This window comes from Oncorhynchus tshawytscha, linkage group LG10, assembly GCF_018296145.1.
Source record: "Oncorhynchus tshawytscha isolate Ot180627B linkage group LG10, Otsh_v2.0, whole genome shotgun sequence".
Lineage (NCBI taxonomy): Eukaryota > Metazoa > Chordata > Actinopteri > Salmoniformes > Salmonidae > Oncorhynchus > Oncorhynchus tshawytscha.
This window is the reverse complement of record NC_056438.1, coordinates 26406477-26428650: the sequence shown is the minus strand read 5'-3', so window position 1 is coordinate 26428650 and position 22174 is coordinate 26406477. Positions and strand designations below refer to the sequence as shown.

The 22174-nt window shown below is 41.9% G+C and overlaps 1 protein-coding gene across 1 annotated transcript; it reads right to left on the bottom strand.

Moving 5' to 3' along the window:
• Window positions 1–1152: 1152 nt before the first annotated feature.
• On the bottom strand, window positions 1153–21887 carry LOC112260007 (NXPE family member 3). Its single transcript, XM_024434780.2, is given in 7 exon segments — window positions 1153–1617; window positions 1620–2102; window positions 5723–5944; window positions 6035–6105; window positions 6263–7026; window positions 7139–7271; window positions 21534–21887. Coding segments are annotated over 6 exon segments (1698 nt in total). The 5' UTR covers window positions 7232–7271; window positions 21534–21887; the 3' UTR covers window positions 1153–1552.
• Window positions 21888–22174: the final 287 nt, after the last annotated feature.

The window sequence follows — 22174 nt, the reverse complement described above, 5'->3', positions numbered from 1 at the left end:
GACATTCCTGCAGTCAGCATGCCAATTGCGCGCTCCATCAAAACTTACATACATCTGTGGCATTGTGTTGTGTGACAAAACTGCACATTTTAGAGTGGCCATTTATTGTCCTCAGCACAATGATCATGCTGTTTAATTAGTTTCTTGATATGCCACACCTGTCAGGTGGATGGCTTATATTGGGAAAGGAGAAATTCTCACTAAATCGGTATGTAAACAAATGTGTACACAATATGAGAGAAATAAGCTTTTTGTGCGTATGGAACATTCCTGAAATCTTATATATCCGCTCATGAAACATGGGACCAACACTTTACATGTTGGGTATATATTTTTGTTCAGCATACATTGAAAATTGTACACTGTCTCCTTAAAAATGTCAGGTTTGTAATGATGACATAGATTATAAGAACACAGGATGAGATGTTACTATCCTTTGTGCAAGCACTTCCAAGAGTTAATGAACAGTGAGCGTGGTGAAATTTGGGGAGCGCATCGTCAGTAGTGTACCTTTGGTTCCTAGGGTGTTTCGGCCTTTCACACTATACACCCTCCCCAAAGGCGGCCAGCGACAGGGTGATCAATCCTACGCTTGCGTCCCATTCCCAATTAGTCATAGGAGTTGCCTTGTTGTTGATAGCCAACATCCCACATACAAGAGACCTGTCATGCATTCATTGCTATGATCATTGATCTCCTGAAGAAGCCATCCCGTTTCCTTTCTTTCTGTGCCCTGAAATGTTTGGATATACTTGTAAAGTTACAAGGTTGTTAGCTAGCTAGCCAATGATGTAACATGACTGAACAAAGTGTAAAGGGTCAACGACACTTGAGTAGTTTTTAGAACAGCCCACTACATGGTTTATGAATGTAAAATGCGGTCCTGGAGATTCGCTAGAGGAAGAAAAATGATCTGACTCATATTACCAGAGAAACATTGTTGACCTGGTTGGGTGAGAAGCAGGCCGTTTCTGCTGTAGTAGTGGTGCAACCATGACGCCAACAAATCTGCACACCCTTGTTTCTGTAGGGCACTTGGACACAACCTTATCATTAAAACGAAACCTTATCATTAAAACTTTTGAGCCCCGTGGGCAGGTGTCTTTCCGTCAAACACTTCTCCAAAACCAAAGTGGGCACAAAAAGACTGACATCACCAGTTTCACACACCTTTGAAAAAATTCCCATAAATGGCTTTTTTTTAATTGAAAAGTGAATTCCTTTCTTTTTTAAAGCAGAGGTACAGTACAAAGACTAAAACCACAACTGTAAAAAAAAACGATTTCATTGTACAATAAATTGCAATCTTTGGAATTTGGAGAGCGCAGCCTGGACAAAAGCTACATGTTGATTTGAGGCAATCTTTCTGTCACTAGATATGCTAGTAGGATGCCATTGTCATTTAGACTCTTAATGGTGTTGAGACATACTTTTTGCTCGTAGATGTTAAAATTTAGCAGGCTCAAGTGATGAATCATGTGACCTAGTTGGACAATGCTCCACCCATGCTAGTTATTTTGTAAATTGTGCCAGAAATAATGTAATTTCTCTGCTAGTTCTTCACTGGGCAGATGTGAGAGAGGATAGTGTTTATCATGTTCTTAATGATCGGAGGGGCGGGTGGATATTGTGTGGGAGGTGGTGGGCAAGGGTCATCTCCCAGGCATCCACTAACTTGATATTCAGGCCCCTAAACATGGCCTTGATCACCCCGTCCAACTGAACCGAAAACCAGTCACTGACGATGAGGGTCTCTTCTAGGCTTTGGGCCCGGAGGTTTGCCGAGCGCACCACTACCACAGTCCCCGGAGCCCGGTTCAGAAGCCGCACAACCGCCCTTCGAATGTGGCGGAGTCGACGAATGTAAACCTGCACAGGGAAGGTACAGAAATGGGCCCAAACACTGATGACTACAACAGTGTCTGAGCCCCCGGCCAGGCCATCCAGCTCATTAGCTACATAGCGCAGCTGACTGATGCTGAGAGGGGTCCAGGTGATGGGGGGGCCATGGCTGCGGTACTTCAGCAGGATATTGTGGGGGATGTCCACCGCCATGAAGGGCCCTGCCCTCACCGGACTTCGAAGGTTGAAATCCTTCAACTCTGTGACAGAGAGAGAGAGAGTGAGATGAATGTATGTGACAGAAGCCACGATTACACCTTGCATAAACATGGTTGTCGCCATCGCGATCAAGATTTGATCACTATCTGATCGAGATTTGTTGTCTACACTTAATTACATATGTCTCTTCTCTGCCCACTTCGTCCGTATTTGGACCAGATTTCTTGGTCCCTACCTGTATGCAAATTAATCTAAACTGCCTTGGACCTCCCGTTATGACCCAAGCTGTGTAAATCAACAGAAAACAGCACACTTTTATAAACAATAGTTTTATACTCATCATTACAGCCTACTTTTGTTATCCAACGATTTAAGACTGGGCGCAATAGGCTACTGTCCCGATAACCTCAACCTGTCCACAGCCATTCAAATAAATATTCAGTGAATCTCTCCCATCCCTAAAAAGGTCACCACATCTGGATATGTGTATAAAATACAATTATTGCACAGTATAAATAAAAAGGACACTTGGGTCCTAATGTACACGGTAAAAACAGAAACAGGTTAAGTTATTGAGTAGGATACAAATTGCATCTCTGAATGGCGCAACATATTATCCAAACATGTCTGGACAGGGTTGTTCTTTACGCATGGATGTTTACATACGTTGTCTTTATATTATTGTAATCTTGTATTCTAAATAACCTTTGGTATAGGACAAATCATTGATCATTCGCTAATGGAACCTCAATAATTCTGATAAGCAAGACGAGTGGTCAAATTCTGAAAATGCATGGATAAAAGCAGCAAATGATAAAAAGTGCAAAGAAGCATGTCAGTCAAGTGGCTTTATAAAGGAATCATGTATAAATATAAAAGGTATCTTAAAGAGGCCTTCATATTGAAGCCTGCAATATATTGGATAAGGCCCTGCTCATGCTTGCAGAAAGCTATGCGCTTTTTACGCATCAGTTTGGACATCTGCTGCACTTGATTGACAGCTGGAAAATGCTCAAATATTCACAGAATATTAAAGAATAGAATCAAATCGAAAAGGATTGCAATGCTAATGTATCATTTTCATATCTGATACAGCAACCGAAATAGACTAATCACCACCCATCCACCTTTCATTCTGGCTAGATCTAAAGGTAGCCTACAGGCGGAGAATTAGGCCATACACTTGTCATGCTTTTCTTCTGCAACTCCATCATACTCTGTCCCATACATTCCCAGTACATTTGTAGTTCAGTTTAAATTCAGTCCTTGGCCTTTATGTAGCCCATGATGTTTTCAATTATTCAATTTTGCACTGGCACCAGCTCTGTCAGGAGGAAAGGGACAATATTCACCCAACTTATTGTGGGAAGCTTGTGGAAGGCTACCTAAAACGTTTGACCAAAGTTAAACAATTTAGAGGCAATGCTACCAAATACTAATTGAGTGTATGTAAACGTCTGACCCACTGGGAATGTTATGAAAGAAATAAAAGCTGAAATAAATAATTCTCTCTTCTATTATTCTGACATTTCACATTTTTAAAATAAAGTGGTGATCCTAACTGACTTGAGACAGGGAACTATTACTCTGATTAAATGTCAGGAATTGTGAAAATCTGAGTTTAAATGTATTTGGCTAAGGTGTATGTAAACTTCCAACTTCCAACTTTGTTTAAATTGGGTCAAACGTTTCGGGTAGCCTTCCACAATCTTCCCACAATAAATTGGGTGAATTTTGGCCCATTCCTCCTGACAGAGCTGGTGTAACTGAGTCAGGTTTGTAGGCCTCCTTGCTCGCACACGCTTTTTCAGTTCTGCACACAAATATTCTATAGGTTTGAGGTCAGGGCTTTGTAATGGCCACGCCAATACCTTGACTTTGCTGTCCTTAAGCCATTTTGCCACAATATTGGAAGTATGCTTGGGGTCATTGTTCATTTGGAAGACCCATTTGCGACCAAGCTTTAAAGTCCTGACTGATGTCTTGAGATGTTGCTTCAATATATCCACATAATTTTCTTTTGTCATAATGCCATCTATTTTGTGAAGTGCATCAGTCCCTCCTGCAGTAAAGCACCCCCACAACATGATGCTGCCACCCCTGTGCTTCACGGTGGGGATGTTATTCTTCGGCTTGCAAGCCTCCCCATTTTACCTCCAAACATAACGAGGGGCATTATGGCAGAACAGTTCTATTTTTGTTTCATCAGACTATAGGACATTGTTCCAAAAAGTACAAGCAAGTTGCAAACCGTAGTCTGGCTTTTTTTATGGCGGTTTTGGAGAAGTGGCTTCTTCCTTGCGGAGCGACCTTTCATGTTATGTTGATATAGGATATAGATACTGTGTATATAGATACTTTTGTACCTGTTTCCTCTAGCATCTTCAAAAGGTCCTTTGCTGTTGATCTGGGATTGATTTGCACTTTTCGCACCAAAGTGCATTCATTTCTAGGAGACAGAACGCGTCTCCTTCCTGAGCGGTATGACGGCTGCGTGGTCCCATGGTGTTTATACTTGCGTACTATTGTCTGTACAGATGAACGTGGTACCTTCAGGATGAACCATACTTTTTTTCTGAGGTCTTGGGCTGATTTCTTTTGATTTTCCTATGATGTCAAGCAAAGAGGCACTGAGTTTGAAGGTAGGCCTTGAAATACATCCACACGTTCATCTCCAATTGACTCAAATTTTGTCAATTAGCCTATCAGAAGCTTCTAAAGCCATTTTTTAAATTTTTCTGAGCTGTTTAAAGGCACAGTCAACTTAGTGTATGTAAACACAGTCAACTTAGTGTATGTAAACTTCTGAACCACTGGAATTGTGATACAGTGAATTATAAGTGAAATAATCTGTCTGTAAACAATTGTTGGAAAAATTACTTGTGTCATGCACAAAGTAGATGTCCTCACCGACTTGCCAAAACTATAGTTTGTTAACAAGAAATTTGTGAAGTGGTTGAAAAACGAGTTTTAATGACTCCAACCTAGGTGTATGTAAACTTCCGACTTTAACTGTATATACATGAAGGCAGGGTAAAGTGACTAGTCATCAGGATAGATAATAATATGAGTAAAATAAAGAACAGAGCAGCAGCAGCAAAGGACGGTTATGGAAAGTGTGTGTGTGTGAGAGTGTGTGTGTGTGTAATGTGTTATGTCGGTCTGCGTGTGTGTTATGTGTGTATGTGCGCATGTAGTGCATGTGAATGTGTTGGTTTTGTTTAGGAGTGTCAATGTAGTGTGTGTGTATATATAGTCTAGTGAGTGTGTATATGGTTTGCACATATAGTCTAGTGGTTGGAGTCTGATATAGAGGTCTTGGATGGCAGGGACCTTGGCCACAGTGATGTACTGGGCTGTCCACATTTGCCATACCATGTGGTGTTGCAGCCAGTCGAGATGCTCTCGATGGTGCAGTTGAGGAACTTTTGAGGATCCGAGGGCCCATGCCAAATCTTTTCAACCTCCCGAGGGGGAAGAGGTGCTGCCGTGCCCTCTTCATGACTGTGCGGGTGTGTGTGGACCATGTTAGGTAATTAGTGATGTGGTCACCAAGGAACTTGAAGCTCTCAACCTGCTCCACAACAGCCCTGTATAAACGGATCTATAGAGAGAGAATGTGTGAGTGTGAGATGTAATAGGTTTGGCAAACAGCACTCACCTGGCAATACGTTGGTGAGGAACTCATAGTACTGTCTAACGGTGGAGTCTCCGTACATGTACACCACCTTGCCCTTCACACACTGAGTAATGGCAGTTGGATCATTAAACTGGCGCATCACGACATCACCCAGGGACTGCCATGACCCTTGGAAGTAATACCCAGAGGGAGTGGTCCTGACAGGCGCTGGCTTTGCATGGCTGCTTTCCACCTTTGGTTTGTCTGAAATAAGAGAGGAAACATGATGCACCAGCTACCATCACTTTATATACACTCTCCGATTTGTCTTCACACTGCAACAATTTTTCCTACCTTTCTTCTTAGGCAGCACAGTGACACTGGCAGACCCCTTAGCCCGAATACGTGTTTTGAGGTTTACGCCACTTAAAAAAGTAAAATAATAATTTGAAATGTTTAAACGCAAGCAATAACAATCACCTGAACAACATTCTGTAATTGTATATTGGAGAAAAGGCTGCGTAGGTCTAAGGTAAAACATACGCTCATTGCCACACACACTATTTTTTACCCCACTCTAACCTCTGGAAGAGCAGTGCTTCTTTGTCGGTTATCAGATCTTTCTGGTAGCCTGCCTTGAAGTGGTTGATTCGTGTGTCACAGCTCAGCAGCTGCTTAGGCTTGTAGCAGTACCAGGGTTCACCCGTGTGGGGGTCTGTGTAATTGCACAGCGGCTCCTGGTTGGTCGGCAGACAAAGGTTACACATTGTGGTCTCAGAGAGTAATCCACATTTGAACAGGCTCTTGTAAAGCACCCGGTTGGGCCGTTCTTCACGTAAGTTTCGTAGAACAGCAACTGCCTCACTAGGATGAACTAGTGTCACCTCCACTTGTACAGACCCCTCCCACAGTAACAGAAAAATGGCAGAGTAGGTCCCATTCTGGTGGTCCAACACCTGTCCTGCAACGCCCGCCCCCAGCTCTGGGGAGTGCAGCCTAGCCAGCAAGAAGTCCCCACCATGGCTCTTGGGATGTCCCTGGAAATCTTTCATAAGGACCAGAGACTCCAGCTGGTCCCCCACGTGCCACTCTCTCCCACCCACTGCTGGCAGCACTGCAAAATGGCTGTGCGCAGGGTCACTGGTCTGTTCCAGGGGTATAGACGTGGGCCGGGGCGGAGGCTCTGGCCAGGCAATGGACTCCAGGAGGTAATGCTCCTCCAGAGCTTCCTCAGGTGTGCGCTCCTGGCCCTGGCTCAGGTGGTTACAGCTTTGATTGTGGTCCAGGGGAGTAGGGCCCTCTGAGTGGTTGCTGCATAGTTCCCAGATGCATAGGTCTAACTTCCACTGTGGATGAGAGTAGAGGTCACTGAGGGGGAGAAGGTCATAGAGTAACACAGGTAGATTGTGATGGAAGTAAGCTTGGACTTGTACTGGGGAAGATCACTTTCCTCCTCACCTCTAGAATGCTGATGTTGCGGAACAGGAAGAAGACGCCTGACAGGGTCAGCAGGAGGAAGATGCAGACATATTTGGACAGGCACTTCCACATGGCCCCAGTCTCCAGTACCCTTTATATGGACACATAGAAGCTGGTAACTGTTAACATGCTTCTCCAATGACGTTATCTGTATTTGATATCCCAAAACACGGTGTGCGTTTATCAGACCTAGACTAGACCCCATACAAATTCATGTTGATCTGGGCGAGGCACACCAGATTAAGAATTTCATCTTAATTTCATATTTTCCCATGTGACTATTGCTTTACCCATTTCGAAAGAAAGCGAGCAGGAAAAAAAGTTGATCTTCTTGTAAAAAATACTATAACAACCTAGCCTCACCAGAAAAATAACATTTATTGACTAATAAACCATGTACATAAACCATGACTGTCCACGATGACAATATTTATTTAAAGCTCCCATTAGGCTAATGTCTCCTCTATTCAACTTGATTGCGGATCCTGCAGCAATGACAGCTATGGATCAGGTGACAAAAGCATTTGTTTTGATTGACTGTTGCTTACAACTAGTTTCACAAAGTAGATGTTTTTGCAACTGGATGCAACCAAGTTGCCGAGTAATTGCTTATCAGTTGCTTGGGGTGTTACGTGAAGCTATCCGAATACAACATAGTTGCAAGCAACTCAATTTGCAGGAAAGCTGTAACAAATCAGATCATACACCGGTTAAACTAGCTGATTAAACCTTTTTTTTCTCCTACAATACTATCTTGTGATTTCACAAGACTCTGGCTGCTGTTGGGGAAGGCGGGAGGTGTCCCAGGAAAATAATACAATAATGCAAGAGTTGAGAACACAGGTAAGCACCATTTACAGTCCATTGAGAAAGAAGCACATAGACCTGGAAGATGACACAGATTACATGGACATAGCCATGGCACACGTCTGTAGCTATGAAGTGCTTTGAAAGGCTGGTCATGGCTAACATCAACACCATCATCCCAGAAACCGTAGACCCACTCCAATTCACATACCGTCCCAACATATCCACAGATGACGCAATCTCTATTGCACTCCACACTGCCCTTTCCCACCTGGACAAGGAGGAACACCTACGTGAGAATGCTGTTCATTGACTACAGCTTAGCGTTCAACACCATAGTGCCCTCAAAGCTCATCACTAAGCTAAAGACCCTGGGACTAAACACCTCCCTCTGCAACTGGATCCTGGATTTCCTGACGGGCCGTCCCAGGTGGTAAGAGTAGGCAACAACACATCTGACCCGCTGATCCTCAAAACAGAGGCCCCTCAGGGTTGCATGCTTAGTCCCCTCGTGTACTCCCTGTTCACACACGACTATGAGGCCAAGCACGACTCCAACACCTTCATTAAGATAGCAGACGACACAACGGTGGTAGGCCTGAACAACAACGATGAGACAGCCTATAGGGTGGAGGTCAGAGACCTGGCAGTGTGGTGCCAGAACAACAACCTCTCCCTCAACGTGATCAAGACAAAGGAGATGATCGTGGTCTACAGGAAAAGGAGGGCCGAGCACACCCCCATTCACATGCATTAGTGCAGCAGGACAGGGGCTTCAAGTTCCTTGGTGTCCACATCACCAACAAACTATCACCAACCAAGACAGTTGTGAAGAGGGCACGACAATGCCTATTGCCCCTCAGGACACCTGAAAAGATTTGGCATGGGTCCTCAGATCCTCAAAAACCTCTACAGCTGCACCATCGAGAGTGCCTGACTGGATGCATCACCACCTGGTATGGCAACAGCTCAACCTCCGACCGCAAGGCGCTACAGAGGGAAGTGCATATGGCCAAGTACATCACTGGGGCCAAGCTTCCTGCCACCCAGGACCTCTATACAAGGCGGTGTCAGAGGAAGGCCCTACAAATTGTCAAAGACTCCAGCCACCCTTGTCATAGACTGTTCTCTCTGCTACCGCACGGAAAGCAGTATCAGAGTGCCAAGTCTAGGTCCAAAAGGCTCCTTAACATCTTCTACCCCCTGCTGAACAGTTAATCAAATTTGGTACAAATTGTGCCTTAAGTTCTAGACCTCAGCTGAATCTGGTAATGAATGGTGTGGCTGTTGAGCAAGTTGAGGAGACACTTGGCGTTACCTTAGATTGAAACTGTCATGGTAAAAACATATAGATTCAATGATCATGACACCACACTCCAAAAAGCAAGTTCTGCAGGCTCTAGTTTTGTCTAATCTTGATTATTGTCCAGTCGTGTGGTCCAGTGCTGCAACGAAGGACCTAGTTAATCTGCAGCTGGCCCAGAACAGAGTGACACATTTAGCTCTTCCTTGTAATCAGAGGGCTGATATAAATACTATACATGCCAGTCTCTCTTGGCTAAGAGTTGAAGAGAGACTGACTGCATCACTTCTTATTTTTATAAGAAACAATGTGTTGAAAATCCCAAATGGTTTTCGTAGTCAACTTACACACAGCTCTGACACACACACTTATCCCACCAGACATGCCAGTTCCAAAGTCCAGAACAAATTCAAGAAAGCGTACAGTATTATATAGAGCCCTTATTGCATGGAACTTTCTTCCATCTCATGTTGCTCAAATAAACAGCAAACCTGGTTTCAAATGTCACCTCACGGCACAATGCTTCTCCCCTATTTGTCCTAGATAGTTTGTGTGCATGCATTGATATGTAGGCTACGTGTGCCTTTTGAAAAAATGTATTTAGTTCTGTCCTTGAGCTGTTCTTGTCTATTGATGTTCTGTATTATTTCATGTTTCATGTTTTGTGTGGACCCCAGGAAGTTTAGCTGCTGCTTTTGCAACAGCTAATGGGAATCCTAATAAAATACCAAAATATCCGGCTTATTTGCATCGACCCCCGTTTTTTACACTGCTGTGACTCACTGTTCATTACCTATGCATAGTCACTTTACCCCTACCTACATGTACATATAACCTCAATTTATTTGACTAACCTGTACCCCTTCACATTGACTCGGTACATGGTACCCCCTGTATATAGCCTTGCTATTGCTATTTTATTGTGTTACTTCCTTACTTTAGTTTATTTACTAAATATTTTCTTAACTCTTATTTTTCTTAACTGCGTTCTTGGTAAAAATCAAATCAAATTCTATTTGTCATGTGCCTCGAATACAACAGGTGTAGACATTACAGGGAAATGCTTACTTACAGGCTCTTACCAACAGTGCAAAAAAGGTATTAGGTGAACAATAGGTAGGTAAAGAAATAAAACAGTAAAAAGACAGGCTATATACAGTAGCGAGGCTACATACCGACACCGGTTAGTCAAGCTGATTAAGGTAGTATGTACATGTCGATATGATTAAAGTGACTATGCATATATGATGAATAGAGAGTAGCAGTAGCGTAAAAGTGCGGTTGATGGGTGGTGGGTGGCGGGACACAATGCAGAAAGCCCGGTTAGCCAATGTGCGGTAGCACTGGTTGGTCGGCCCAATTGAGGTAGTATGTACATGAATGTATAGTTAAAGTGACTATGCATATATGATAAACAGAGAGTAGCAGCAGCAGACTTGTAAGTAAGCATTTCATGGTATTCATTGTATTCGGTGCATGTGACAAATAATATTTGATTTGATTTATTCTCTCTTGAAATAGGAGTTACCTCATTCCTTGAGTTTTTAGTCTAGGCCAGTGCTTCCCAAACTTTATAGCCCCTTACCCCTTCAAACATTCAACCTACAACTGCGTACCCCTCTAGCACCAGGGTCAGAGCACTCTCAAATGTTTTTGTCATCATTGTAAGCCTGCCACACACACACATTATACGATACATTTATTAAACATAAGAATGAGTGTGAGTTTTGGTCACAACCCGGCAGGTGGGAAGTGACAAAGAGCTGTTATAGGACCAGGGCACAAATAATAATATAAAAATAATCAATAAATTTGCTCTTTATTTTAGCCATCTTACATATAAAACCTTATTTGTTCATCAAAAATGGTGAATAACTCACCACAGGTTAATGAGGCAGGTGTGCTTGAAAGGATGCACAGAACTCTGAAATGTTGGGTTGTCTTGGAGAGAGTCTTAAATCATTTCCCACACACAGTCTGCGCATGTATTTAGTTTTCATGCTAGTGATGGCCGAGAATCCACTCTCACATAGGTACTTGGTTGCAAAGGGCATCAGTGTCTTAACAGTGCCTTTTGCCAAGGCAGGATACTCTGAGCGCAGCCATATCCAGAAATCTGGCAGTGGCTTCTGATTAAATCAAATTTTCACATAACCACTTGTTGCAATTTCGATGAGGCTCTCTTGTTCAGATATCTGTAAGTGGACTGGAGGCAGGGCATGAAAGAGATAACGAACCCAGTTGTTTGTGTCATCCATTTCGGGAAAGTACCTGCGTAATTGCGCACCCAGCTCACTCAGGTGCTTCGCTATATCACATTTGACATTGTCCGAAAGCTTGAGTTCATTTGCACACACAAAAAATCCTATAATGATGGAAAGACCTGTGAGTTGTCCATGTTAATGCAGACAGAGAAGAGCTCCAACTTCTTAATCATAGTCTCAATGTTGTCCCGCACATTGAATATAGTTGCAGAGAGTCCCAGTAATCCTAGATTTAGATCATTCAGGAAAGAAAAAACATCATCCAGATAGGCCAGTCGTGTGAGAAACTCGTCATCATGCAAGAGGTTCGACAAGTGAAAATGATGGTCAGTAAAGAAAACTTTAAGCTCGTCTCTCAATTTTTAAAAACGTGTCAATACTTTGCCCCTTGATAACCAGCACACTTCTGAATGTTGTAAAAGTCTGTTTGATGTCACAAAGCTGTCTAGTACTTTAAAAATAGCCTCTCCTGTTGTCCTGGTTTTCAGTGGTTTGCAGAAGAGAATGTCTTCCTTAATTGACCTCCCATAAATGTAACGGACATATACCAGGAGCTGTGCCAGGCCCGCCATGTCTGTTGACTCATCCAGCTGTAATGCATAGAATTCGCTGGCTTGTATGCGAAGCAGTAATTGTCTCAAAACATCTCCTGCCATGTCACTGATGCATCGTGAAGCAGTGCTGTTTGATGAAGGCATTGTCTGTGTAGTTTTATTTGCCTTTTCCCCTGCATTGTCCCAGCCATATCTGGGGCAGCAGAAATAATTAAGTCCTCCACAATAGTATGGGGCTTGCCTGTCCTAGCCACTCGGTAGCTCACCATAAGATGCTTCTAGCCCCTTCTTATTAATGGTATTGGTTGCATTTATACATACGTCTTACTACTCGAAAGTCGTCTTAATTCTCGCCAAAAAACTCCTGTTTTTTTTTTTTTCAAATTGGCATGTTTTGTTTCTCAATGTCAGCGCAAGAGTGAAAGTTTCCCGTGAGAAAGTAACAGATAATGTGATTGGTCCCTTCCCTAACCAAGGCCCTTCTCCTCCGATTGCTCAGTTTGGCCGGGCAGCCAGCTCTCGGCAGAGTGTTGGTGGTTCCAAACTGCTTCCATTTAAGAATGATGGAGGCCGCTGTGTTCTTGGGGACCTTCAATGCTGCAGAAATGTTTTGGTACCCTTCTCCAGATCTCTGCCGCAGACAGAATCGTGTCTCGGAGCTCTACAGACAATTCCTTCGACCTGATGGCTTGGTTTTTGCACTGACATGCACTGTCAACTCTGCGACCTTATATTGACAGCTGTGTGCCTTTCCAAATCATGTCCAATAAATTGAATTTACCATTGGTGGACTCTAATCAAGTTGTAGAAACATCAATGATGGTCAATGGAAACAGGATGCACCTGAGCTCAATTTTGAATCTCATAGCTAAGGGTCTGAATACTTACGTAAATTAGGCATTTCTGCTTTTTAATTTTTTTATTTCTAAAACCTGTTCTTGCTTTATCATTATGGGGTATTGTGTGTAGATTGATTTGTATTTTTTTGTATTTAATGCATTTTAGAATAAGGCTGTAATGTATGTGGAAAAAAAGTAAAGGGGTCTGAATACTTTCCAAATGCACTATACATTATCATTGGGTAGGATAGGCAGCTAGGGTAAATTTGAGCCCAACCCTTCATGTTTCATGTTGAAATCATCTCACAATTAACATTATTGAGCAACACAATCCATTTGTAGAAATGTTGGTATAATTTGGACACGAAACATGCTAATTTGTGGGATACTGATTTACATTGAATTTTGGGCACACACAGATAATAAGAAGTTAATATTTGGAGATAGTGGTTTGTTTGTAATTTGGGTGACATTTTCCCTTTAAAGAGGCTATACATACCAGTTACACTATACATAATTTTTGGTTATTGAACAGATATTTCACAGCCGTTTAAATTGCACAATGATTCTCTACACTATCCTTGTTTTGTGACAAACTGAATCCACGCAAACCGTTAACAATCCATACAACCAGGAAATGGCTGAGCAACCTTCCATTTATATTTCTTGTAATGTACCATGTGTAGTCCTCTGTTACCTCATTTAGCCAAAGAATCCTTATCGCGAAGACAAACCAAAAGAACGCTACCGACTGACTGGGTTGTCTGCTGCAATCTTTTACTTGTTGAATTTAAATACTAATGCGGAAATGTACAGTGCCTTGCGAAAGTATTCGGCCCCCTTGAACTTTGCGACCTTTTGCCACATTTCAGGCTTCAAACATAAAGATATAAAACTGTATGTTCACAAATGCTCTCCATCCAACCTCACTGAGCTCGAGCTGTTTTGCAAGAAGGAATGGGAAAAAATTTCAGTCTCTCGATGTGCAAAACTGATAGAGACATACCCCAAGCGACTTACAGCTGTAATCACAGCAAAAGGTGGCGCTACAAAGTATTAACTTAAGGGGGCTGAATAATTTTGCACGCCCAATTTTTCAGTTTTTGATTTGTTAAAAAAGTTTGAAATATCCAATAAATGTCGTTCCACTTCATGATTGTGTCCCACTTGTTGTTGATTCTTCACAAAAAAATACAGTTTTATATCTTTATGTTTGAAGCCTGAAATGTGGCAAAAGGTCGCAAAGTTCAAGGGGGCCGAATACTTTCGCAAGGCACTGTAGTAGTAGAACAACCGAATGGTGTTGATTGGAAGGTGGAAAGGCGCAATCATATCCAATGTGGGTACTAGTTAAAAGTGTGAGAGCAGGTCTCTAGACTTGAATGTAAAGATGAAACTACCTGTTGATTTGGATGTCGCCAGACTGGGCAAAGCACACACTACTGTTTTATTTTACCTGCGATCAAATCCAATTTCATTGGTCACATGCACATATTTAGCAGATGTTATTGTGGGTGTAGCGAAATGCTTGCCTTCCGATCACTTCCAGGTAATGACATCACTGTCTTGTTTTTACATCCTACACGCCTCTAAGGCCAGTGTTTACAGAACATTTGGTGCAGTGTGATAAGAATATAAGGGTCTGATCTAGAGAAGACGAAGTAGACATTTCTCTCTGCTTCTGTGCTGAATGATATTCTCCCTGTTTACAAAAAAACTTGTAAAGAAGATTGAATGAATTGACTTTATGAACGACTGCTCTCCTTTTTGGTTCACCTGGAAATTCCTGTTACACTCATGGATTTCAGTTAGTACTGACTGCCATATCAGTGTAATTAAAACTAACTTGTTGGCTTTTTTGAGGTAGTGACTGTATGGGCATTTTCTGAAACAATCTGGAAGATTTTCTGCTATTAAATGTTAATTTCATCTAGTGATATACTGCTAACCAATTTATTCTTGAAGAATAACTTCTAATGCACCGTGAGCTTAACCCAAAATACAGTTCTGTCATGAGAACATTATTCGGTTGACATCACATTTCATTGAACATAACATGTGAATGATAATTTAGTATTGTCGTTTAGGCTCTGCTCCTGGAGGTGGTCCCAACATTAGGAAGGTGCTCAGCTAATCAAACTCAGCTTGCCAAATTATAACAGGTTTTTTTTCTGGATAAAAAAATGTTTAGGTGGCAGGATTTTTGAGAACATAGAGGCCCGAAAGGTCGTCGGTGTAGATACATTTTAGAATTTTAAAGATCATTTCCTGCAATTCTACACATTTTGACATGGAGCTGAGAGAAAATGTTGAAGTTTTAAAGCAAATTTCTTGCAGTTATGTACATTTTGCCATGGTTAATGCTGTGTTCTTTTGCTCGAACATATATACATTTCAAAACCAATACTGCTCAATTCATTGTTTTGGGGAATTTTCAATTCGCCCTGTCTGTCTTTTATTTTGGTGATTGTTAGTCCTCAAAGATTATTTATTTAAACATACTGGTCCATTATAGTTTGTACTATCCTATGTCTAGTTCAGGTCGTTTGAGTTTACAGTGAAAGTGTATTTCCATCTCGGCCTGAAATTGCCTCTTCTTGGGCAAATTTAGTGGGCGCTTATGGTGGGTGTCTTAGGGCCCAGTTATTGCTAGGCATCTTTCAGTGAGTGTTTCCTTTCCCCATGAGTGTTTTACAGAACCCCACCAGTTTTGTTTTGATTGTTAGTAACTGTTTGTTAGTTCCCCCTTGGCGTTCACGTGCCACTTCTGGGCAAGATGATAGGCCCAGTATCTCAAATTGTCGTTCCAGTTACACTTCGACAAGAGATACTGAGGTTGACTCACGATGGTAGTATGGTAGGTCAACAAGACATATGTCCGTATTTTGCGTAACTAATTTTGTCCTAGTCTGAAACAGAATGTTGAAAGGAAGCTTTTGAGACGACAAAGACCCTTTTAGTCTCTGCAGGAGATGTTGAGCAACCAGTGGGGTACTTTTCAAAGGAACTGTACTTGACTATCGAAGGAAACGATCGCTTTTACTGGCTCTTCAGCACTGAGGTTCATGCATCGGCCTCTACCCCTCTGGTGGTCTATATCGATCATAACCCTCTCGTTTTCCTGCATAAGACGAGCTCCAATAATTGCTGACTCCTTCGTTGGAGTCTCATATTGCAGGAGTTCCCCTTTGAAATCAAACATGTCCTTGGTAGGGACAACTTGGTTGATGATTGTCTTTCAAGAGTGGGCTTTGTTTAGTCAGAGTGTAGCCCTGGCACACATTTTGTTTGACTGCATGTTTTGCCCTATGTGAGATTAGTTGGCACTCCCTATTTTGATTTGTAAGAAAAACCTTCTGATCTTCTTTTTTGTTTTGGTTTGCTTCCTGTCTTTTAAGTTTGGTGTGGGTTTTGTTTGCCTCTTGGGCAACTTTAGTGTGTGCTCATTCTGGGTGTCTTTTAGGGCCCAGTTGTTGCTAGTCAAATTTCAGTGGACATCCCCATGAGTGTCTTTCAAAACCACTCCCAGAACACCACCTGTTTTGTTTTAGTGACTATTTTTTAGTTCCCCCTTCTGTTTGGAGGACAATTTGGAGTTTCTTGCTGGGGAACGTAACAGCTTATTAGCATTTTGGTAACACTTTTTACAGCGTCCAAGTATGTTTTTATACTGGTTAGTGTGCATATTTTGACAAGAAAACTCCTTCCCAAAAATAATCCTCAAATCATGATCTCCATGTTCACAAGATTCATTGAGTTGAAATAGTGTGAAACTGAAACAAAGGCAATAATGTCTGCATAAGACAATGTAATCTGTCCTAAAATACAAACTAGATATGAACGTAACCTGATATTTTACTCACTGACAACAAAAGCTAGGCTAACATACTGTAGCAATTAAGCTAGTGCTGTCCATCTAGTCCACGAAGTAAACATACACATCCAAATTCCAGAGATAATGCTCTGAAACGAAAGACGCATGCAAAAGGAATGAAAATACTCACTGACAAAGCTTCCTATGGCATACAACGTAAAGGATGGATGAATATTGTTGGCAGACAACTGAAACAGAGCACTCTACATGAGGCAACAATAACAAACTTCCTCTTAACAGGTCACACGATGGGTCATTTTCTAGCTTTACATACGTATTCAGACCCTTTGCTATGAGACTTGAAATTGAGCTCGAGTGCATCCCCAGGTGCATCCTGTTTCCATTGATCATCCTCATGTTTCTACAACTTGATTAGAGTCCACCTGTCTTAAATACAATTGATTGGACATGATTTGGAAAGGCACACACACCAGTCTTTATAAGGTCCCACAGTTGGGGGTCTCCCGAGTAGTGCAGTGGTCTAAGCAGGGATATCCTTTTCCCATCGCGCACTAGCGACTCCTGTGGCGGGCCGGGCGCAGTGCACGCTGATACGGTTGCAAAATGTACAGTGTTTCCTCCTACACATTGGCCTCCATCATTCTTAAACGGAAGAAGTTTGGAACCACCAAGACTCTTCCCTAGAGCTGGCCAAACTGAGCAATCAGGGGAGAAGGGCCTTAGTCAGGGAGGTGACCAAGAACCCGATGGTCACTTTAACAGAGCTCCAGAGTTTCTCTGTGGAAATGGGAGAAACTTCTAAAATGACAGTGCCTTCAGAAAGTATTCACAGCTCAACATTTTGTTGTGTTACAGCCTGAATTTAAAACAGATTAAATGTAGATGTTTTGTCACTGGCGTCTACACAGTACCCCATAATGTCAAGGGGGAATTCTTACAAATTACATATGAAAAGCTGAAATGTCTTGAGTCAATAATTGTTCAACATATTTGTTACTGCAAGCCTAAATAAGTAAAAAAATTAAATGTGCTTAACAAGTCACATAATACATTGCATGGACTGTGCATGACTACCTCATCTCTGTACCCCACACATACAGATATCTGTAAGGTCCTTCAGTCGAGCAGTGAATTTCAAACACAGATTCAACCACAACGACAAGGGAGGTTTTCCAATGCCTCACAAAGAAGCGCACCTATTGGTAGATCGCCAAACATTTAAAAAGCAGGCATTGAATATCCCTTTGAGCATGGTGAAGATATTAATTAAACTTTGGATGGTGTATAAATACACCCAGTCACGACAAAGATACAGTCGCCCTTCCTAACGCAGTTGCCGGAGAGGAAGGAAACCCCTCAGGGATTTCCCCATTAGGTCAATGGTGACTAAACAAATTACTTTTTTTCCTGAATACAATGTGTTATTTGGGTCAAATTCAATACAACCCATTACTCAGTACCACTCTATATTTTCAAATATAGTTGTGGCTGCATCATGTTATGGGTATCCTTGTAATCATTAAGGGCTGGGGAGTTTTTCACGATAAAGAATAAATTGAATGAAGCTAAGCACAGCCAAAATCCTAAGGATGGAAATACTTATGTAAATTAGATATTTCTGTATTTCCTTTTCAATACATTCGTTTCCTTACCTTAAATACACTCTATGGACAAGGAGAAAGTGCAATCAGTACTTTGGTTTTGTTAAACTAAGACGTGCCACCAATAGCTAACAAGATCAGTTACCCTTATCTAGTAGATTATGTTGTTTGACAAATGGGGACGAAGTCCAAATAAATATGTTGGGTATAATTTGCAAAGAGGAAGAATCATAAACATGTATTCCCAAATGTTCTCACATGCATAATTTTCAATATGCATAAAATCTGTGGTCAGAAATGTTTTAAGGAAAGCCATGGTTTATGTTTCAGCCCAACTGCATGTGGCAAGTTTGTCCCGCAACTCTATCGTTAACCTCTCTGGGTTCTTGCTTAACCCTTAACCAAAGGCTCTATTCAATATGTAACACTAAACAGATTCTGCGATATACAGTGGGGCAAAAAAGTATTTAGTCAGCCACCAATTGTGCAAGTTCTCCCACTTAAAAAGATGAGAGGCCTGTAATTTTCATCATAGGTACACTTCAACTATGACAGACAAAATGAGGGAAAAAATCCAGAAAATCACATTGTAGGATTTTTTATGAATTTATTTGCAAATTATGGTGGAAAATAAGTATTTGGTCAATAACAAAAGTTTCTCAATACTTTGTTATATACCCTTTGTTGGCAATGACAGAGGTCAAACCTTTTCTGTAAGTCTTCACAAGGTTTTCACACACTGTTGCTGGTATTTTGGCCCATTCCTCCATGCCGATCTCCTCTAGAGAGGTGATGTTTTGGGGCTGTTGCTGGGCAACACGAACTTTCAACTCCCTCCAAAGAGTTTCTATGGGGTTGAGATCTGGAGACTGTCTAGGCCACTCCAGGACCTTGAAATGCTTCTTACGAAGCCACTCCTTTGTTGCCCGGGCAGTGTGTTTGGGATCATTGTCATGCTGAAAGACCCAGCCACGTTTCATCTTCAATGCCCTTGCTGATGGAAGGAGGTTTTCACTCAAAATCTCACGATACATGGCCCCATTCATTCTTTCCTTTACATGGATCCTTTACACGGATCAGTCGTCCTGGTCCCATTGCAGAAAAACAGCCCTAAAGCATGATGTTTCCACCCCCATGCTTCACAGTAGGTATGGTGTTCTTTGGATGCAACTCAGCATTCTTTGTCCTCCAAACACGACGAGTTGAGTTTTTACCAAAAAGTTACATTTTGGTTTCATCTGAGAGCAATTATTAGGAAATGGAAGACATACAAGACCACTGATAATCTCCCTCGATCTGGGGCTCCACGCAAGATCTCACCCCGTGGGGTCAAAATGATCCCAAGAACGGTGAGCAAAAATCCTAGAACCACACGGGGGGACCTAGTGAATGACTTGCAGAGAGCTGGGACCAAAGTAACAAAGCCTACCATCAGTAACACACTACGCCGCCAGGAACTCAAATTCTGCAGTGCCAGACGTGTCCCCCTGCTTAAGCCAGTACATGTCCAGGCCCGTCTGAAGGTTGCTAGAGAGCATTTGGATGATCCAGAAGAAGATTGGGAGAATGTCATATGGTCAGATGAAACCAAAATATAACTTTTTGGTAAAAACTCAACTCGTCGTGTTTGGAGGACAAAGAATGCTGAGTTGCATCCAAAGAACACCATACCTACTGTTAAGCATAGGGTGGAAACATCATGCTTTGGGGCTGTTTTTCTGCAAAGGAACCAGGACGTCTGATCCGTGTAAAGGAAAGAATGAATGGGCTATCGTGAGATTTTGAGTGAAAACCTCCTTCCATCAGCAAGGGCATTGAAGATGAAACGTGGCTGGGTCTTTCAGCATGACAATGAACCCAAACACACAGCCCGGGCAACGAAGGAGTGGCTTCGTAAGAAGCATTTCAAGGTCCTGGAGTGGCCTAGCCAGTCTCCAGGTCTCAACCCCATAGAAAAACTTTGGAGGGAGTTGAAAGTCCGTGTTGCCCAGCAACAGCCCCAAAACATTACTGCTCTAGAGGCGATCTGCATGGAGGAATGGGCCAAAATACCAGCAACAGTGTGTGAAAACCTTGTGAAGACTTACAGAAAACGTTTGACCTCTGTCATTGCCAACAAAGGGTATATAACAAAGTATTGAGATAAACTTTTGTTATTGACCAAATACTTATTTTCCACCATAATTTGCAAATAAATTCATTAAAAATCCTACAATGTGATTTTCTGGATTTTTTCCCTCATTTTGTCTGTCATAGTTGAAGTGTACCTATGATGAAAATTACAGGCCTCTCATCTTTTTAAGTGGGAGAACTTGCACAATTGGTGGCTGACTAAATACTTTTTTGCACCACTGTATATATCTCGCAACATTTCCTCACCTGTAAAGTCAAATTCAGATTAATGTATATCTGTAGACACACATCCGCCACACCTTCACTGGTCACGATTGCAACATCCACCCATAGCACGCGCTCCAGCAGGTGTATCTCACTGATCATCCCTAAAGCCAACACCTCATTTGGCCGCCTTTCCTTCCAGTTCTCTGCTGCCTGTGACTGGAACGAATTGCAAAAATCGCTGAAGTTGGAGACTTTTATCTCCCTCACCAACATTAAACATCTGCTATCTGAGCAGCTAACTGATCGCTGCAGCTGTACATAGTCCATCGGTAAATAGCCCACCCAATTTCCCTACCTCATCCCCATCCCCTCTGTGTTGTTGTCTGTTCACACTGCTTTGCTTTATCTTGGCCAGGTCGCAGTTGTAAATGAGAATTTGTTCTCAACTAGCCTACCTGGTTAAATAAAGGTGAAAAAAAAAAATTAAACATTTAATCTCCACTGCCAACAAATAGCTAGTGAATAGCATGCTATTCTCATGCTTAAGTTCAAGGTCCGGAGAGAGAAAAGTGCATGAAAAGGGAATTCCATTCCATTTACTAGTTCTTAACTCAGGTCGGAATTCCCCCCATGATACATTTATCAGTTACATTCCTCAATAATTAATGTTTATATATAATTCATTTGTAAGTCCAAAAATGGAAAAATGAATAAAGAGGCTACATAACTTTCCTAAGATATGCTTTCTTATTTTAACTTTACATTTATATTTCTTGAAATCAACTTTGATTGTTGATATATGCATGAACACCATCTGTAGTCCTCTCTTACCTGATAAAGCAACAGAATCCTTTAGGTGAAGACAGACCAAAATAACTGCTACTGAGTGCCTTTGACTGGATTGTCTGTCACGGTCTTGTACTTGAATTTTTTTTTTTAAACTTTACCCCCTTTTCGTGGTATCCATTTGTTAGTAGTTACTATCTTGTCTCAACGCTACAGCTCCGGTACGGGCTCGGGAGAGACGAAGGTCGAAAGCCATGGGTCCTCTGAAAATAAAATTCTCCGGCAACAGCTCTGGTAGATATTGCTGCAGTCGGCATGCCAATTTCACGCTCCCTCAAAACTTGATACATCTGTGGCATTGTGTTGTGTGACAAAACTGCACATTTTCGAGTGGCCATTTATTGTCCCCAGCACAATGATCATGCTGTTTAATTAGTTTCTTGATATGCCACACCTGTCAGGTGGATGGATTATCTTGGGAAAGGAGAAATTGTCACTAATAGGTATTGTAAACAAATGTGTACGCAAAATTTGAAAGAAATAAGCTTTTTGTGCATATTGAACATTCCTGGGGTATTATATATCCGCTCATGAAACATGGGACCAACACTTCACATGTTGGGTATATATTTTTGTTCAGCATACATTGAAAATTGTACACTGTCTCCTTAAAAATGTCAGGTTTG